Source organism: Halichoerus grypus, chromosome X (genome assembly GCF_964656455.1).
Source record: "Halichoerus grypus chromosome X, mHalGry1.hap1.1, whole genome shotgun sequence".
Taxonomy (NCBI): domain Eukaryota; kingdom Metazoa; phylum Chordata; class Mammalia; order Carnivora; family Phocidae; genus Halichoerus; species Halichoerus grypus.
This window is the reverse complement of record NC_135727.1, coordinates 86,967,792-86,987,049: the sequence shown is the minus strand read 5'-3', so window position 1 is coordinate 86,987,049 and position 19,258 is coordinate 86,967,792. Positions and strand designations below refer to the sequence as shown.

The following is a 19,258-nucleotide window of genomic DNA, read 5'->3' as shown; positions in this document are numbered from 1 at the left end:
GACACTGGAAAAGAGATTGTCCTCAAAGGTCCTATGCAAATTTGTCTTGAAATGCCCTTATATGTACCTCCAGAGGAGGGTCCCCATATGTGCCCCTCCCACAGTTGATGGGACATTGAAGGGTTCTCCGGTAAACTATTACCAGTAATCCCCTTAAATAGCCAAGGGGGAACTAAAATTAAAATTAATGGGAAATCTTGCCAAATTCTAGTTGATACCAGAGCTACGCTTTCTTTCTTTTTTTTTTTCCCCAGAGCTACACTTTCTACCTTAAACCCCATCATCACAGGACAAATCCCTTGAAGTAATAAAGAAGTTTCCAGAGTGAGGGTATCTAATAAAATTCAGAGAGTTTCTATCTCAACCAGTACAAATGACTCTGCGACCTTTCAATGAAAAAGATTCCTTTTTGATATGAGATACAGCCTCAGTCAACCTATTAGGTAGAGATCTCCTAAGTTAAAAGGGCTAATACATTTTGCCTCCAATGGAGACCTCACCTTGGAATTTCCCGACCAACTCAAACCTGATCTTTTATATTCCTTACAATCTGTCTTTGATGTAGAAGAGGAAGAAGTCCAACAAAAGTCCCCTAATTTAATTGAGGTACCCCAAAATCTGTGGGCTACTTCTAATACTGACACTGGGAGAATTGGACGTGCAGAGCCTATAAAAACTCAAATAGAGGGGCGCCTGGGTGGCTCAGTCAGTTAAGCGTCTGCCTTCAGCTCAGGTCATGATCCTGGGGTCCTGGGATCGAGCCCCACGTCAGGCTCTCTGCTCAGGGGGGTCTGCTTCTCCCTCTCCCTCTGCTACTCCCTCTGCTTGTGCTCGCTCTCTCACTCTCTCTCTCTCTCAAATAAATAAATAAAATCTTTAAAAAACTCAAATAGATAAAACTAAGCCTCTTCCTAAATTGCCTCAATATCCATTAAAGTCTGAGGCCAAACAAGGCCTCACACCCGTAGCGTAAGACCTACTCACCCAGAGGCTAATCATTCCCGTACCAGCCCCTGTAACACGCCCATGGGGCCCTAAACCTAATGGGTGGGGATGGTGATTTGTCCAGGATTTGAGAGCTATTAATAAGATAGTTATTCCCCATTTCCCAGTTGTCCCAACCTGAACACCTTTCTGTCATAAGTCCCACCAGACTCAAATGGCTCACTGCTGTAGACCTTTGTTCAGCATCTTTTAGTAACCCTGTAGACCCCAACAGCCAATATCTATTTGCCTTTACTTGGAACGATCAACAATACACCTGGACAGTTATGCCTCAAGGGCTCACTGAGGTCCCTTCTTATTTCTCCCCACGTGCTCCACCAACATTTAAGTACCTTCCAATTCCCCAGGAAATCGAGCCTTTTACGATATGTAGATGATTTCTTGCTGTGCTCAATTACCAAAGAGGTGTCCATAAAGGATTCCATTTATTTGCTGCAACAGTTAGCTGCAAAGGGATATAAAGTCTCTACGGAGAAATGGCAATTGTCTTTAAATTCTGTTCATTACCTAGGTCATAATCTAAGCGCTGGGGGAATCCAGCTATTTCCAAAAAGAATTAAACTAACCCGGGGATTTCCTAGGCCCACAAGCAACAGCTTCACGGGTTTCTGGGCTTGACTGGCAATTGCAGATCATGGGCTCCTAATTTTTCTCTGTTAACTTCTCCACTGTGGGAACTTACGAACATTTCAGTCCCCGAGCCCCTTCCTTGGGAAGATAAACGTGAGCAGGCCTTCAAAAGCCTAAAATAAGTACTACAAGAACTGCCTGCCTTAGGGCTACTTGACTACTCAAAAGCTTTCTCCTTATTTGTACAAGAAAGGGATGGATAATCAAGCCCTGGGAATGCTCATGCAAGAACGTGGTAATGAACATATGCCTATTGCTTATTATAGCACATAACTTGGTTCGCTTGCTTGTGCCTATCCCAGCAGTCTCTCTTTTTTTTTCTTTCAAGATTTTTATTTAAATTCTAATTAGTTAACTATCCCAGCAGTCTTGAGGCTATAGCCGCAGATGCAAAGTTAATAGAAGCCTCGGCAGATCTAACTCTAGAAAATAGTGTCTATTTACAAACTCCTCATTGTGTCCAGAGTTTTCTTAACTCTGAATTGACTAAACCATCTTCTCTGCAAGTGGATGAACCTCCTACCTTCTGCTTTCACTACCTCATCTACATCTTAAAACACTGCAACGTCCTTCATCCTGCAACGTTACCACCCCTGCGCAATGAAGGCGAGCCCCATGATGGCGAGGTGGTAACATCCCATTTCATGACACTGCGGCCTGATTTATGAGACACCCCTTTAACTCACCCTGATTTAATCTTGTTTGTTGACAGGTCATACTATAGACATGAACAAGGGAATCTCCAAGCTGGTTATACTCTTACTATCCAATATTAACTACTGAAAAGGGGAACCTCCCACAAGCGAAATCAGCCCAATGAGCAGAGCTCTGTGCCCTTACCAGAGCATGCCAGTTATCAGGACAAACTGTTAGTATTTGTACTGACGACCAGCAAGGTCTTTGGGGTTGTCCATGATTTTGGGATGTTATGGAAACAAAGGAGTTCTCTTACATCCTCTGGGACCCCAATCAAAAATGGGCAGGAAAAAAAAATGGGCAGCAAGTAAATAACCTTCTTACTGCTATTCGCTACCTTCTGAAATTGCTGTCATTAAAATGGAGGCTCATACTAAAAAGACTGAACCTGAATATCAGGGGAATGCCCTGGCTGACTCCCATGCAAAGGCAATTTCAGCCCTTTCTGCTTCTGCCAGACTCTCATCAGGCTGCTCTCCATGCCAGACTTTTGCCATCCTGATGTCCTTACAACATGGCAGCAGTCAGAAGCAGAGACATTAAGATGGGCAAACAATGCTTGTAAATTAAATGAACAGTCAGAGCTATGGGAAACCCCAGATGGCTACTTGGTTCTTCCCGGCTCCCTGGCAAACCCCATTTTTCAGCTTTTACATTCCTTCACCTACTGTGGTGCATTTGAGATGACTCAAATTATAAATAGACATCAGCGGAGAGACTTCTGTAAAATTGCAAAAACAGTTTACCACCAATGTCTGATTTGTCAGGTCCTCAATCTTGGAAAAAGTGTTTTTGTTCCCTTCCTCTGGACCCTTTGAACACCTGCAGCTGTATGTCATTCAACAGCCACTTAGTATGAAGTATCAATATGTTCTTGTTACTGTATGTATGTTTTCCAGATGGACTGAAGTGTTCCCCTGCCACAGGGCTGATGCCCTCACAGCAGCAAAGAAACTGTTTAATGCGTTTTCCACTTGGGTTATACCTTCCATGATCTCCAGTGATGGAGGCACCCACTTCGTTGGGTCAACCATACAAGCTTTAACACAGAACCTTGCAAACGTCTTGGAATTACCACTGTCGTATCACCCTCAATCATCAGGCAAGGTCGGGAGAACTAACGAGATCCTCAAACTTAAAATCTCTAAACTTGCTGAAACTAGCAGACTCCCTTGGGTTAGGTACCATCTTTGGTCTTGCTGACTCTTCGTAGCACCCCCTTTGGAAATCATCAACTCACTCCATACGAGATAGGCACCAGTAGACCAATGTCTATTGGCACAGACTTTCTGCTGATCCCTTACCTCAAACGAGTAAGCTACTGTAAGTCCTTAATGTCTTATGCTCAAGCCTATCAACAAGTTCAAGAAGCTTTCCCATATTCCAGTTCAAAGGATCCTACTGGTCACAGTCTAGAGCCTGGTGACTGGGTAATCTGGAAGTATCATCAGAGTAAGACAGCCATCCAGCCCCACTGGAAGGGATCTTCCTAAGCGCTCCTGACCACTGACGGTGCTGCAGAGCTAGAAGGCATTGAGCTTTGGGTACGCATCTCACAGCTTAAGAAGGCTCCGCCTGACAGCTGATCCTGGGCAGCCACTGGAGGCCTCCAAATCAAACTGACCAGGAAGAGAAGTAGCTGACATTGGGGTAGACCGCTCCTGCTCAAGACATCAGATTGAAAAATAAGGAAAAACAAACAAACAAAACAAAACAAAAACAAAGAAAAATAAGGAAAAACAAGCAAACAAACAAGCAAAAAAAGACATCAGATCAAGATTTCATACTTTAGCCATGAAGCCCTTTCTCCTTTATTCCCTTTCCTTTACTGGAATTGGCCTGGAAACATAATGCCCTCCCCTGCATTTCCTAGGTCATTGCTAAGAGGGGGGTAACCTTTCAGATTGCTGGATTTGTTATCCAACATAGCAATCTACCCATGATGCTAGAGACCCCCCTCATCCTCCCTGTGACCAATTTCTCTTCTTAATGTCCCTTCAACTACAACTGACCGCTCCCCACCCTTAGAAGTCTCTTACTGAGTTCAACTCTTACGGCCAGAACATCCAGTGCCTTGTTTTGACCTCTCTCCAATTATAACTGTACATACCCAATTTGACACAACTCCCTACATAAATATTAGTCCATTTGCACTCCCACGTTCCCATGGTTATCTAGATCAGATCTGCCCCATCCGCAATGAGACCGCCCCAGCAGCACCCACCTTTGCCAGGCATTTAGAAGGACTCTTTCAGGCTCAGGGATTCTGTTCCCACATGCACTGAAAACCTGACTGACCACTGGCTTGAATGAATAAGTGCAGCAATCCCTGTGAATGAGTCTATTAACAGGACCACCCTAACAGGAATGGTCTGTGCCCTGACAGGGTTTGTCTTTGTCTGTGTCATTCTCTATGGGCCTATGAATGCCTAGATGGCCGGCACATAACCTGGCAATGCCTTTTAGGTTATCTAACGGTGCTCCCAACTTTCCCCAAAGGAACTAAGACACCTCATTGGTCGACTCCCCTGTATTTACATCCCTGAGTTAGAAAGGACTTCCCAGGAGCCCCTCGTGACTCAGAATTCACTGAACCAGGGCCCCACTTCTCTGGCTAGGAATAAATGTAAACGAAGCCATGATCACGAACCCCTCCTGAACTCTTGAAGGTATTGCAGATTCTGTTGCTAAAACAGTAGTTGCCCAAAAAAGATCCTTAGACTCTCTGGCCAAAGTAGTTCTTGATAATAAGGTAGCCCCTGACTATCTTTTAGCTGAGTAAGGACGTGTCTGTGCTGTGGCCACCACCACCTGCTGAACTTGGATTAACACTTCTGAGGAAGTTGAAACAATTAACCTAAGATCGCTGAGCAAGGCACTTGGCTTATAAAGGAGACTCCTTCAGCAGGGTCTTTCTTTCTTTTTTTTTTTTTTTAAGATTTTATTTATTTATTTGACAGAGAGAGAATGAGAGAGAAAGCACATGAGAGGGGGGAGGGTCAGAGGGAGAAGCAGACTCCCCGCTGAGCAGGGAGCCCGATGCGGGACTCGATCCAAGGACTCCAGGATCATGACCTGAGCCGAAGGCAGTCGCTTAACCAACTGAGCCACCCAGGCGCCCGAGCAGGGTCTTTCTTTGACTTATTTGATTTTGATTGGTTTGGGTCTTGGGGACCATCACTCCAAAGTGCATTCCAAACACTGGAAATTATCCTGGTCATTATAATCACAACAATCTCCCTGAGGCATTATATTCTTTCAAGAGCTCTAAATGCGGGTTGGTAGCTGCTCACCGCGAAGCAAACGATCTCCCTAGGACTGGAGTGTCAGAAAAGGAACTAAGAGAACGACCGACTTAAAGATTGTGGCCCTGAAATTTCCATGACTTGTGAATATCACAAAGGTTAAGAGCTGTGGATACCGCACAAAAAGAAAAACAAAAACAGCGAGACCTTCAGAGTGGTAGCTGGGAGTAGTGCTAATGCCTTAAATTTTGATCACATCTCTAAATTAAGCCCAGAGTCCGACCAAAAGGGGGGAATTATTAAAAAGAAAACCACCGGCCCCACATGGAGTCATTTATGCTAGGCCAAGTCACCAAGCTGGGACTTAATACCTAACCTAATTGTAGTTTCAACCTTCCCCAGACATGTAGTCTTAACCAGCCAGTCAGGAATTTTCTGGTCAGCACCAGTGAAGAAACCTGCCACATATGGGCCCTCTCCATTCCCCAAACGAAAATGAGGTAATCCACCTAATAAGACCCCTTTCCCACAAAGGATGTCACCTCACCCCAAATAATCCCTTTTTCTGTTTATGACCTCCTGGTCCTGACTTTAAAAACCTTTCCCTTTCTGTAGCCCTTTGGAGCTCCCCCTCTACTTGCTAGATGGGATGCTGCCCGATTCATGAATGGATTAATAAGGCCAATTACATCTTTAAAACTTACTCGGTTACATTTTCGTTATTTAGCAACACAATCACCCTAACTCAAGGCACCAGATCCGGGCCACGCGCGCGCGGTCACACGGTCACACCCCCACTTCTGGAACGACAGACGCACAGTTAACCCCCACAAGCCCGTTTGGTTATGCACAATCAGCAATGCGCACAGTCATCCGATCATTTGCAGTCAGACCGCACACAATCTCCCCAACACAGCAACAATGCCTCCTCCCCTAAGCTGTCCAGTGACACTAACCCAGAGTCACACCCACGGACTTTTCAGGAAGGGGAGTGGGGAGGCGGTTCCGGGGTGGGGCCTCAGGCTGAGCCGTCGCGGGCGGGCCCTGGGGTTGCCGGGCAGAGCGCGCCTGGGCGCCACGTCCCGCTCCGCCATTGGCCGGAGGCCCAGTGCTGGGGCGGGGCTTGCCGCCCAGCCTTTTCCCTCGGCGACCAAGGAGCGAGTCGGCTTGGGGAGGGTGACCCACTTGGGGACGGTGAGCAGCTGTCCTGGTTGGCCGGGGAGGTGGGATTTTCGGTACTGAAACCGGGGAAGCCCCCGGCAAACCAAGACGAGCCGGGCGAGGCTTCCCTGCGGTGGGGCGTGCCGGGCAGGGTGGGGCGCCCCTAGTTCCTAAGGATGGCGTCGGGGAGGGGAGGGAGCAGGGCGTGCCCACTAGAACTAGGCTATTTATTTTCAGTTGTAGAAATACGCGCCCACGGTGAAAAACAGACAAGGAAATCGTCATCGCCATCGTCATCATCATCCAGAGGAGGCTCTGGCTCACCTTAGGCCCTCAGTCCCCCTTGCCCTTTAACAGTGCTTCGTTTCACCCAAGCCTACAATAAACCTATTAAGGACTCTTTTCAGAGTCCCTGCCGGTAACTCGTGAAATGCGGGGAGAGGGCCTCGGCAGCCTGCTGAGGCTTCCCCGGCCTCCACGCCGGCCCCTCCCACCTGCTCTTGGCGAGCAGTAGGGAGGTCTGCTTCACATCTCTTCTGTGCAGTGCCCTTGGGTAGTTCCCCCCTTACTCAGAGTAGAAGCCTGGGATCTGACTCCTGTCTATCTCTCTGACCTCAGCACCTAGGACACTTCCCGTCACCTACCTCTCTAGAACCACCCTGGTCCTCCTTTCGGACGCCATGCGAATTCCCACTTGGGAGCCTCTACACTAGCTGTTCCGTCTGCCGGGAACACGAGTCCTTGAGGTCCTCTGATGGCTTATACCCTCGATTCTTCCAAGCAGATCTTCTAAGCGTAAACATCATCTCTTCAGAGTGGCCTTCATCTGACCACCTCAGTTAAAATAGCCTCCCCCTCAACTCTCTTTTTATGTGTATTTTTCTTCAGAAAAGAAAATATGTCACTCACTCCCTGACATATTTATTGTCTGCCTTCCCCCATGAGAATGTCAGCTTCATGGTGGCAGGAATTTACGTCTGATGTGTTCACTGCTGCAGCCCTAGCCTGACACACAGTACATGCTCAATGAGTGTTTGTTCAGTGAACAAAGCAGGAAGATATAATAAGGATGGTGGAGACTGTGGGACCTGGAGAAGATATGTCCACCCCAAACCATTCACATTAACACACACCCACGCATACCCTCACACGTACACCGGGTTGTAGTCTGCAAGCCAAAGAGTTTGGGTTGCCAGTTTCCATCTGAATTTATAAATATTAAAAAGCATTAACAGGAATATAGGATACATGCCAGTTGGCACATTACTGTGTATAGTTTAAAGTTCTTCATAGTGTCAGTACCCCAGCAGCCCAAGGTCAGGAGCATGAACCTGCCCCGAGTAAAGAAAGTTGGCAGTGAGGGGGAACACACAGCATGGGGGACTGTGGGGTATCGCAGTAAGAGAAAAAGGTATCCTAGGATTTGGGCTTGTTAAGTGATTTGGGAACATTTCAAAGTGAAGTTTTACTCTAGATTGAATGCTGGGGGTAATTTCATGATTTGGTATGTTAACACATTTTCTCTATAGAGAGGACAGACTAGAAAGAGGCTAAAGCTATAACTGGCTAAAAAAAAAAGCAGTCACTCATTAATCAGGATAGGGGATGTTCAGTTAATTTAGGTGGTTTAGACAATGTCTCTGATGTTTTGTCTGTGTTCAGACATGATTTTGAGGTGGTCTCAGTTTTGTCTTAATCCATGACGGTTACAGAATAGCCTTCTCTGATGTTGATATTCTGTGAAATTGTTTATGTTCAACAGAAGAACACCAACGCCTAACTGTGAATGCCAGGCCGGCTCCCAGAAGTCAGGGGCTGCTTCTCTCTTTCTCAGTAGACATTACAAAACTACACATCAGAAAGGTGGTGCCAGTTTCTCAGCACTGTATAACAGTGCCCATTTCTTCACATTCTCTCCCACCTGTGTTCACACACACACACACACACACACACACACACACACACACTTGAAGTTTTTATTTTAATTCGTTAGTTAACATAGTGTTAGTTTTAGGTGTATAATATAGTGATTCAAAATTCCATACGTCGCCTGGTGCTCATCACATGTGCACTCCTTAATCCCCATCACCTGTTTAACCCACACCTTCCCTCTGGTAACCATCATATATTTCAATTTGGTAAGTGGTTTCCACTGGGTTTTTAATGTATCTTTATTACAGAGGTAATAATTATCACAGAGGTAAGCATTTATACTTATTGCTCATTTATATTTCTTCTTCTTTTGTGAATCACATTTTCATATCCTTGCATGTTTTTCTGTTGGGGAGTTTGTTTCTTAGTAATTTGTAAGTTTAAAAAATATATATATTTTAAAAAGTATATATGTAGGGTGCCTGGGTGGCTCAGTCGGTTAAGCGACTGCCTTCGGCTCAGGTCATGATCCTGGAGTCCCAGGATCAAGTCCCGCATCGGGCTCCCTGCTCAACAGGGAGTCTGCTTCTCCCTCTGACCCCCCTCTCATGTGCTCTCTCTCATTCTCTCTCTCAAATAAATAAAATCTTAGAAGTATATATGTATGTATATATATATATTAAGGATTAACCCATTGCCTGTTAGAGACATTTTTCCCCCTAGATTGTCATTGTTTTTTTTTTTTTTAATTCTGTTCATGGTGTTGCCAACATTTTAGTAGTCAAATATATCATTATGATATATTTTCCATTATCATGTCCTTGTAGATTTTAGCCTTAGATTTTCCATATCCCAGATCAGTTATTATTTGCCCATATTTTCATTTTGTGCTTTAAAAAATCAGTTCATAGTTTTCACTCTTGAATCTTCCATTTGGAATTTATTTAGTGTGAAGTGCAGGGCAAAATTTATATTTTTTACCCTCCCAATACTTAGGCAAGTTTCCTGACCTTAACATTGACAAAGCTATTCCTTTCCACAACTGGCTCTTGGCGCCTCATTTTTCACTGCCGAGGCCATTCTGTCAGGTCTATTTCAACTCCCATCTTGTTTAGCGTTATCAGTTTGTCCCCCAAAGCCTCAAAGCCAGCTATACTTGCATTTTTATGCAAGTGGACACAGTATGTCTCTTCATTTATTTGCCTCTTTTATGCTTAATGATGAGTTTTGCCATTTTTCTTTCATGAGTCCTAAACACTCCTTGAAGTTATTCTTTGGTATGTTATTGTTGTAAAGATAATCTATTTCCTGTTCATTCTCTAACTGGTTATTGCTTGTACTTGAGAACATGTTTAATCTTGCTACACCTGCCTGGTAAGTCTCTGTGTACCCATTGCCCCCTGTAGTTTCCTAACACCTGCCTCCTTCCCTTCACGCAGAGCCTTCTCAGTATTGTCAGTACATGGTAAGTGCTCAATGGAATTTTGTTTATTAGGGGTGATTGTTTCTCCAGCCTAGACGGATACACATCCTAAATATAGAACCATACATTATAGTTTATCCAGTTTGCCCCTGTGGCCCAGCATAATTATTAATAGCACCCTTTTTATTAAATTTTTCCAACTTTGAATGATCATTACATGGTCACCCTGATTATAAGAAAAGAGGACTATTTTAATAAGGAGATAACCCATGGTAATCATAACGCACAGACAGATCAGTGGAGGGAATTACTCGGGGGCAAAAAGAGACATGTTTAATCACATCATGCAAGCAGCCTTCATGTAGAATCAGGCCTGTTATTGACTCCCCTGCTACCTACCTCAAACTCATTGTGAAATTTAATAAATTGTCTATCTCAAAAACATTATGAAATATCTCGTGTTATCATAATTTATAGCATTATAAAGAATGCCCACGTGTCTAGCACCACCCAGCCTAAGAAATAAACATCACCAACGTGGTTGAAGCTCTGTGTGATTACCTCTTCCAAACTGCATCTCCTTGTCTCCCACAGCTTATCCTGAACATTGTGCAGTACTTTGTCATACTCATGCACGGGTTTTCACTCTTCATATGTATGGATGTAGTTTTTCATGCTCTTGGTACATATGCTATATAGTATTGTTTTGTAACTTTTAAACAGGCCTCGTACTTACATTGAGATTATGCATGTTGATATATGGGATACATTTTTACTGCTACACAGAATTCCATGGTATGTATTATTTATTCACACTTGTTGGGACAATAAATGTCGACAAGAGTGAATACTTTGTTCATTATAACCAGTCCTCTTGTTGGACTGTTTTAAGTGCTAGTAACTTTTGGTTCTCTTTGGTTAGCAGTTTCTGCTTTACTGAAGTGGTTAGAACTGGCATAACAGTGTTAATAGTGGTAACTGGCCACCTTATGCTTCTTGTGTGATGCTGGCTGTTGGTCTGAGGCAACCTTATCAAGGTAGTGTCTTAAGTTACCAGTAATAATTATTGTTAGCAAATGCCTTGCATCAGTTGACAGGATTTTTCTTATTTGACATTGAGGTGATGAATATTACACCATACACATATCCCAAAGGCAAGTCATGCTTGGACACATTAGATTTTTGTAGTATGCCACTGAATTAGATTCACTTTTGTTTTCTTCAGGGTTATTCCATCTGTACTCCCAGCTTCCACACCCAACTCCCAAACCCTGTACCTCCCAAATTTAAATGTTAGGTTTTTTTCCTACTTTGATTTTTCAAGGAATCCGTTCTTAAGCTTATTTATCAATTCTACCATATTTCTTATTCTTTTCATTTCAAAGCCCAGCTGGACTCCCAGCCTCATCTCAGGCCACCATCCTTTGCTCAAGCTGTGCCATCAGCTGGACTCCTCCTGCCTTGACCTAGATTACCCTCCCCTCCTTAATCTTAACTCCCAGCTAGGATTCAACTCACGACTGCCTGACAAATGGAAAGCCTTCCCCAATCTTTCAGGCTAGGTCAAGGACTTCTGCTCCGGGAACCTAGGGACCCCTTCCTACATCTGTCACAGAACTACTCAGTCTCCTTCCCCCTTGACTAGAAGTTCAATAGCAGGGACAGGGTCAGTCCATCTGTCTTCTCAGTTGTCAGCAGGATGAGGCATAGGCAAGTGTGAGTATTTAAAAAAAGGGAGAAAATGTCTAGCAGCCATTTGCATCAGGACCAAGGGCAGGGGGATTAGGTTAAGGAGAAAATCTTTACAAAATAGAGCCTCAGAAAATGAGAAAAACCACACAAAGCAAGCATCATTTGGGGTTATTTTTCTAACTAAACCTTTATTTTTTTCTTCGAAAGCTGGAACCATCAAAGTCCTTGGATCAGCTTTAACTGCTGGATGGAGTAAAAACCACGAGACTACTGGTTGATCTGTGAACAGACTGGCAGATGACGGAACAAAACCAAAAGGGACGGGAAGACTGTTCTGAGAGCTAGTCAAATTACTTATTGAAATTTGTTAGAAAAAAACTAAAACATTAAATGAAATAAAAATTTTAAACTAAGCTCTACACTTGAGACTGTTATAAAGGCTCATCAAATAGAACTGTCAGTTGGGTTGAGTTCTCAGTGTTTCTTACAACCTGCTGATTTGTTCCCCTCAGGCAAGGTGATGCTTTGTCCTTGGCTGCAAACTGTTAACACCATCACCACCCTCAAGTGCAGATCCCATTCTAAAAAACAGGCTCCCCTCAATTCCTGGTGGCTGCTGATCTCTCCTGACAATGGGGAAACGGACTTTGAAGAAGGAAGATGCACCAGTGGTGGTGGCAGAGATGGTTTTCTGGAGAGTCCATTTGCATCTTTTCTCCAGATGTCTAGCATATGTTCAAGAGTTGTTTCTTTTAAGTTTGAAAAAAACTCCGTTGTGAAAAGTGAGTTATGAAGAGTGCTCTTTATTTGAAACCTCCACAACACAGACGCCAATCTTGTCTCGCATTGAATCATTAGCTGTGCACATCAACACATTCCAAGCACAAATTAAGAAATGCAAACAGAACAAAAAAATATATATATATATAATTTTTCCCCTATCCAAAGGTTTCAAGTCTCAATGCAGCAAATCCTTCTGAACACAGAATCTGAGGAGCACACTGTTCAAACAGTTGGGACAAACAGGTCCCTGCAAAGGCTAATGCCTTTTTAACAATGGGCTGGGGATCATGGACGGCATGGAACAGGGAGGAGGAGGTGAGGGAGAGAGGGAGAGAGAATGAGCAGGAGAGGGGGAACGGGTATGCGCTGGGGAAGATGGGGAAGCTGGGACACACACATGGTGAGTTGGTGGATTTCATTTATTGGTTTTTGACATTTTCTTTCTGGTTCTTTTTTGTTTTCATTTCCCCCCATTCCCAGGTCCAACAATGGTAGAAAACCCCCACAGTGGTGGGCGGGGCCTTATTAGGCCAGCCCAAAGCCTTCAGAGCACTCCTGGATGGCCAATAGTAGCATGTGTCGGAGCTTCTCAAAGCTCTCGTAGGCAGGCAGGTCCAGCTGATTAAAACTAGAGAAAGAAGAAAGATCAGTCTGTGACAAAAGATAACCAAATCCCTGTGTTCCCATGGTGCCCACTGACCTTTCCTCCCTGAGGAACCTACTCCTCTCTTGCAGACTTGAAATCTTGTCCTAGCCTGGTCTTCCCTCCTCTCATCTGGCCCCAATACTGGCCATCAAGCACCTAAAACATAAATCTGACCCTGCCACTCCTTAAAACATCACAGCCTCACCTATGGGTAAATGTGCAAGCAGGAGGCATTTGGGGTCACTGGTGATCCAACTTCTGCTGATCCAACCTCTTTAAGCTTTCTGTTCCCCGCAACTCCTTGCTCCAAGCTGGGCCCTGGAGTACACTGTGCTCTCCTGCGGCAGTGCTCACCCGCAATGTCCCCCCCCCAGCCTCACTGTGAATCTGGGCCAGCTTCTCATCTCAAACATCACCTTTTCCACAAAACCACCAAATTATGAGCTACCACAGGTCTAGCACAGCTGGGGCCAGATTGGGGTTCCTGCCCTTGGTTAGGGGTCTAGAAGCAACAAATATGCAAGCTCAGTCTGAATGCTAAAAAGGAGAACAAACTCTTCTCTTACCACGTGTGAGCTGAAGGCAAGCGATCTGTGGACCTGTCATCTCGATGGATCTGAAACTTCTGAATGCCATTCATGCCTTCAAGGGCAGCAAAGCCTTGCAAGGGCACCTTGGAAGTACCTGTGACAAACTGGAGGAACTTGGCACGGTCAGCTTGGTCGAAAGAACGCAATGCTCTCCAGAACCACTGGATCTGTGGGAAAGGACACAAGAAGGCAGTGTGAGGTGGGATGGAATCTGGAATCTTAGGCAAGTCCATTCTGTGAAATGGGCTTCAGTTCTTCCATAAGAGGAGCAAGAACACCCCTTGAAAACGTGTTCCAGAGGATGAAGAGTTAGGTCTAAGTAAGTTGTCACCTATATCCCCTTGCCCCCTAAGAGTGCTGGTTTATGTGGTGTCATACCAACTAGCACTGCTCAGGGATATGGGGAAGGATGCCAGCAGCAGCTCACCTGAATAGAGTTGGACTGGTACTTGTGGTATTCAGTGTTGGATTTCAAATCATCAATGTCGATTGTGGGCAGTCCTGATATGAGCAGCTCTAACTCCTGCTCAGTGAAGATAGAAATGAGGCGCTTTGGAATGATCTCATAGAAGCCTTCTAAGAAAGCTGCCAGCTGTTTACGGATGGCTCCTGGGGAGAGAACCAACAAGCCATGTGGCAGCTAAACTCACACAACTGTTAGAGGTCAGGGATCCTCAATCTGGCTCCTGCTACAACTAGGATGCTGAATGGTCTGCCTGCCTCACCTAACACTGCTTCTGGCCCTTGAATGAGGGTGGGTGAAGGGAAATATTTTTTGGTCAGGTGTTTGTGGACTCTTTGTGCAAGGCACTTGTGGCTGGCACAGGGGAAGAGAAAAAAAAACAGTATCTGTATGATTGAGGCCTGACCTCTTCCATATGAACAATAAGGGGTCTAAAGGATATTTCCCCTACCTGTCATCCTCATCTGGCACACCAGGTGTACATATTCCTTCTTATTCTCTTCTGTTACCAAGATGTTGGCCCCATTGGGTTTGAGGTCACGAACTTCACACACTCCAAACTCTTGGACCTAGAACACCCAAAACACCAATCATTCCTATCAGGCATGATCTAGGATGGGATTTATATAGATACCTCGGAATACTTGAACTCTCTGCCATGTCCTGGGCAGAAAGACGAACCAAGGTCATAAAAAAGTGTCGTTTCTCATGAGCGCATAACTTTGTAATAGGGAAAAGCCAAGGGTTTGGCCCCAAAACACTTAAAGGCTGAAAGTAAGGCAATGGTCAATGGTGAAAGGGAGAAAGGCATGGTTAACATGCGTAGCGACACAACACAATCTTTATGGAAAACAATTTGGAGAGTAACCTTAAAAAATTTTGTTTTTCATTTATATTTCTCTGTATAATGAACTACTTTTGGGAATGAAGAATACTATACTAGAACAGTTTTTTTTTTTTTTTAATAAGGAGAAAACTAGGAAACACCCTGGATTGTTTTACAAATCCTGGTTTTTCTGTTTGTGATGTCTCATACAAATACCCACTGCTCACTGCTAGATGGGGAATGGGGCATGACACTTTATGCAGTGCCAGTTTAAGGGCAGTCCCACAATGGGTTTCTTGGACTATCTAGGATGTGCTGTGGTCAAAATTTCTCGACTTACCTCAGTGCTGAAGGTGAGGTCGTAACCTAGTGTGGAGACGTCATTTTCCAGCAGATAAACCAGGCCCTGGTAGAAGTGGTAATCTTCACTCTCCATATCCGTGTATCTAGAAAAACACAATTAGGGTCATGGGTTAGGGTAGAGGAGAGGAAGTATGGGGGTGGGACACAAGAAAAGGACCTGTCAAGTGAGAATGTGGATCCTGTGCCACATTCCTCACCTGACAGACTTGCCCAAGATGTGTTTGTAGAAGGACCGAGTAAAATAGCACTCCAGGAGGCGGTTGTCATATACAGCTTTGGCCACAATGCGTCCAACAAACTTGAAGTAGCTGAGGTGGTTGGGGTTGCAGTGGGAAGATGGGTTGATGGTGTAGGTGACCCGATCACCGGGTGAGGTACGGAACAAGGCATACATAGGGTTAAACATCTCCCGAGAGATGATCATATACCACTCCCGCAGGAGCCCTCCAGCATCCTGCCCTTCTTCTCCTTCAAACACTATATACCTGCATAAGAGACCAGAAACAGATGTGCAGAAAGCCCAGGATAAATCCATTCTTTTATGCAGCATGAACCAAGTGAGTGAGTGAGTGAGTGAGCGAGTGAGTGAAGCAGTGGCTGGGGAGTGCAGGATCAGAGAATAGAAGTGAATGCAGAGTGCCAGGAAAGCCCAGAGGAAGGGTGGGAATCTGGGACAAAAAAAGCATCGATAGAAAAGATGTCCTGAATTATCAGTAAAGGCTTATCAATATTCCAGAAAACAGCAATAGGAAAGGTATAGAGGCTTAAATGATGGCCTCACTTAGGGAAAGCAGGGAGAGGAGTTGTTAAGTGGTATCAGAGAGGGCTGAGTTCAGCCTGATGTCTGTAAGGATTTGGTGGTGGAGGAGCAGGGCCCAGTCTGTCTCAGAAGCCTGACTTCCTATGTGATAACATGGATGGTGAGCCAATGCCACAAGGGAGAGGAGAAATCAAGTTCCTGAGCTCAGGAGTATCAAACTACTCCAACAGGTCTATCATCTCACTGGCTTCCATGACATTTAGTATCACAAACTGCTGATCTCCTCTAGGTGGCTTCAGGATCACCAGTGAGTGATTATCGATTTGGTGAGGTGCCACTCATGCAAGTGTGGTCCCCCCCCAAGCCAGGATAGCATTTGCTCAGCAGGCTTCCTATTCCTACTATAATAAGAGAAAGCTCTCTGCGAAGCCATCAGGTCTATCTTTGTAAATGCCGAGGACTCTTCTCTCTGGGAATTGTGGGTAGCTCAGCCCAAGGGCCAGCTAGCCAGTAGAAGACCAGTGTCATGAGACCAGGCCGAGGAGACAGGAGATAGCTCAGTGAGATTATCTATACCAGGTTCCTATTTGGAATTCCTTTGGAGTTCCCCTGCACATCTGGCACTGGAGTAAGCCTTCACTACCACGTAGGACAGTCCTCCACCCTCCCATCCTGTCTTTTCTCTGTTCTGGGCTCTTACAATCGATTCTTCATTTCTTCAGGGGATTTCCGGTGCAGTTCACGATAGGAGTCTTCAAACACATGATCACGGCGGACATGCACAGCCATGTCTTCTTTCCGGAGTCCCTCATCCAAACGTTCCAGCTCTTGGCGGAAATATCTTGGGAGGTAGGGAAGGAAGGAAAATAGGATTGGGGGTGGCAGAGTAAACTTCTGTTAGCTTGATTAGGATGAAGACCTACAATGATGCTTCTCCCATCTTCCAAACATCTGTTCCCCAGGTGAACCTGAAGGTGCCCAGTAGTTGGGAGAAGCAGGTCATTCATTACCAATAAATTTTCCCATCTCTACCGAATAAAGGCCCACAGAGATAGTTACACAGAATATCTGCAACAAGCAGGTAGTATGCGTAGGTGCACAGAAAAGAAGAGTAGGGATGACAGGAGTGCTGTGGCGCCCCCGCTGCCGGAGTCCTGCTATAAGTGTACTACGGCTACCCGCACCTCCTGCATGACCCCAAAGAATGGAATAGAACTTTAGAAGTCATGTGACTGAACAAAGGCTTGCATTTCTCTGATGAAGAATGGAGAAGGCCAGGGAGTACTTAGGTATAATGACTGTCAGTGGCACAGATGAACCTCCTCCCTCCCATCCAGCACCATTCCAAGGCCTGCCACCAAGGGAGACTTCTTTTCCCTGAAAATACTCCTTCAGGAGGAATTTTGGCTCCTTTCTGGGAGGAGAGATACCATTTGAAAAGTTCCCATCCCACAGCCTCCAGGACACATACTTGCGCTTGACATCAAAGTCGAGGACACGAATGTAGTCTACCAGGACAGCAAAAGGCCCATCAGCGAGGTGGGTGGTGGACTGCCGTAGGATCTGGTTTAACACAGTGCGGTGAGTCTCTGAGGAGAGAAAGGACAGCAAGAATCAGCACATCTTGGCTCCCAGAAGACTACATGACCGCCAACCAGACAGCAACTCTCTTTGTGTTTCAGGAAATAAAGACAGTGTGGCACAAAAGGGCTTTCAGACCCAGTCCCTACATCACTAGCTTCATTCTCTCCCTCTCTCACTCCCCTTCGTCCCCCCCGCCGCCACACACACACACACACACTCTCTCTCTCTCTCACCCCTCTCCCCCATGAAACACCTAAGGATAAAGTGTATGAAATGACCCTATAAAAAATGAAGCCTTCTTTATTGGGGGCCTAAGAGTTTCCTGTACCTGCAAAGCGAAGGAACTTCTGTGTGTCAGGGGGCAGGCTTGAGGAGATGTGCATAGACGAGGGCTCCCTGGAGAAGAATGGGTCAAGGGAGGAAGGAGTAGCTGGGGTTAAGGGGGCAGGGGAGAGTGGAGGAGGCTCGTCCTTGATGTGTGCCAGCTGGCTCTCACGGGTGTCTCTAACAGGAGGCTTGCTCTCCCGCTCTGTGGCATGGACCAGAAAGAAGGCCTCGACAGCAGGCTGTAGCACTGGGGGTAGGAATGACAGGGAAGTGATATTTTACTTTAGAAACTTCAACATACAAACCTCTTCTCCTTCATAATCAAATTACAGAAGCACAATATAGAAGAAGAAATAATGAAAACTTATAGGAGAAATATAATGGTAGCTAAGAAAAATAAAGCCACAGAGGAAGTCTGAGCTTCCTTGAAACTTTAAAAAAAAAAAAAAAAAAAAAAAAGGAATAGGCAATCGGTTATAAAGATTCCCCTGGTCTAAAAAGTGAAAAGATACCAGCTACTAAAAGAGAGGACAAATCTTTTTTTCTGATACTGAAGTGAGAGAAAAAACACCTCTCCTTTAAATTCTCATTACAGAAACACTGAGAGACAGGGATGATCTGGAAGGAAGAAAATTAAGCGGGCAGAAAGGGCCTCAGAGCAGATCAGTGGGTTGGGACCTTGGCCCAAAGGCCACAACTCACCTAGCACCGCATGCTGGTCATGGGATTCCTCCAGTTCCTTTAGACACTCTCCTAGCATGTCCCATAGCTCGTCCAAGCTCAGCTGCTCACTGAGCAGGGGTAACTCAGGTGGCCTCTCCTCCTTCTCCCCTTGTGGGGTTCCATCTGAGCCTACAGGCCACACAAAGGAGAGACAAAAAGTCTTTGAGGTTTTTCTTTCATTTAGCTTTTTCCCAGACCAATGTGCAGGCCATTAATCAATGGCCTATGTCCAATGCGAGATCAAGTAGACTGACCCGCTGGCTACTAAGTAATACTGAGCAACACCTGAAAGCAAGCTCTAGTCCTACACTGGATGACATTTAAATTTAAATCAAATACAATTAATACAATAAAAACTTTGGTTCCTCAGCTGCAATAGCCACATTTTAAGTGCTCAATAGCCACACGTGGCTAGTGACTACTAAAGTTCTACCAGACAGTGCTGATTTACCCATTGCCTCATTAGCTC

General features: G+C 45.2%; 1 protein-coding gene and 1 long non-coding RNA gene across 16 annotated transcripts in view; one reads left to right on the top strand and one right to left on the bottom strand.

The window, feature by feature from the left end:
* Positions 1-6,649: 6,649 nt before the first annotated feature.
* LOC118552723 (uncharacterized) lies at positions 6,650-12,137 on the top strand. Of its 2 annotated transcripts, none has more exons than XR_004925659.2 (3): positions 6,650-6,770; positions 6,975-10,074; positions 10,627-12,137. It is a non-coding gene; the product is annotated as an uncharacterized LOC118552723 (long non-coding RNA). The 2 variants fall into 2 exon arrangements; XR_013444805.1 differs by having other exon boundaries at positions 6,975-10,714; positions 11,932-12,137.
* Positions 12,138-12,908: 771 nt separating this feature from the next.
* The window catches only part of HUWE1 (HECT, UBA and WWE domain containing E3 ubiquitin protein ligase 1), a 162,123-nt gene continuing 155,773 nt past the window's right edge, over positions 12,909-19,258 (bottom strand). For 12 of the 14 annotated variants that reach the window (XM_078065229.1, XM_078065235.1, XM_078065234.1 and 9 more), the window contains 10 exons: positions 18,769-18,918; positions 18,068-18,313; positions 17,627-17,744; positions 16,856-16,996; positions 15,593-15,880; positions 15,373-15,478; positions 14,658-14,775; positions 14,171-14,352; positions 13,720-13,910; positions 12,909-13,135 (listed from right to left, as the gene is read on the bottom strand). In XM_078065229.1, coding sequence (XP_077921355.1) covers positions 13,033-13,135; positions 13,720-13,910; positions 14,171-14,352; positions 14,658-14,775; positions 15,373-15,478; positions 15,593-15,880; positions 16,856-16,996; positions 17,627-17,744; positions 18,068-18,313; positions 18,769-18,918 — 1,643 coding nt within the window. In that variant the 3' untranslated portion in view covers positions 12,909-13,032. The remainder of the gene's footprint in view (positions 13,136-13,719; positions 13,911-14,170; positions 14,353-14,657; positions 14,776-15,372; positions 15,479-15,592; positions 15,881-16,855; positions 16,997-17,626; positions 17,745-18,067; positions 18,314-18,768; positions 18,919-19,258) is intronic. The other 2 variants (XM_078065238.1, XM_078065239.1) reach the window with 2 other exon arrangements.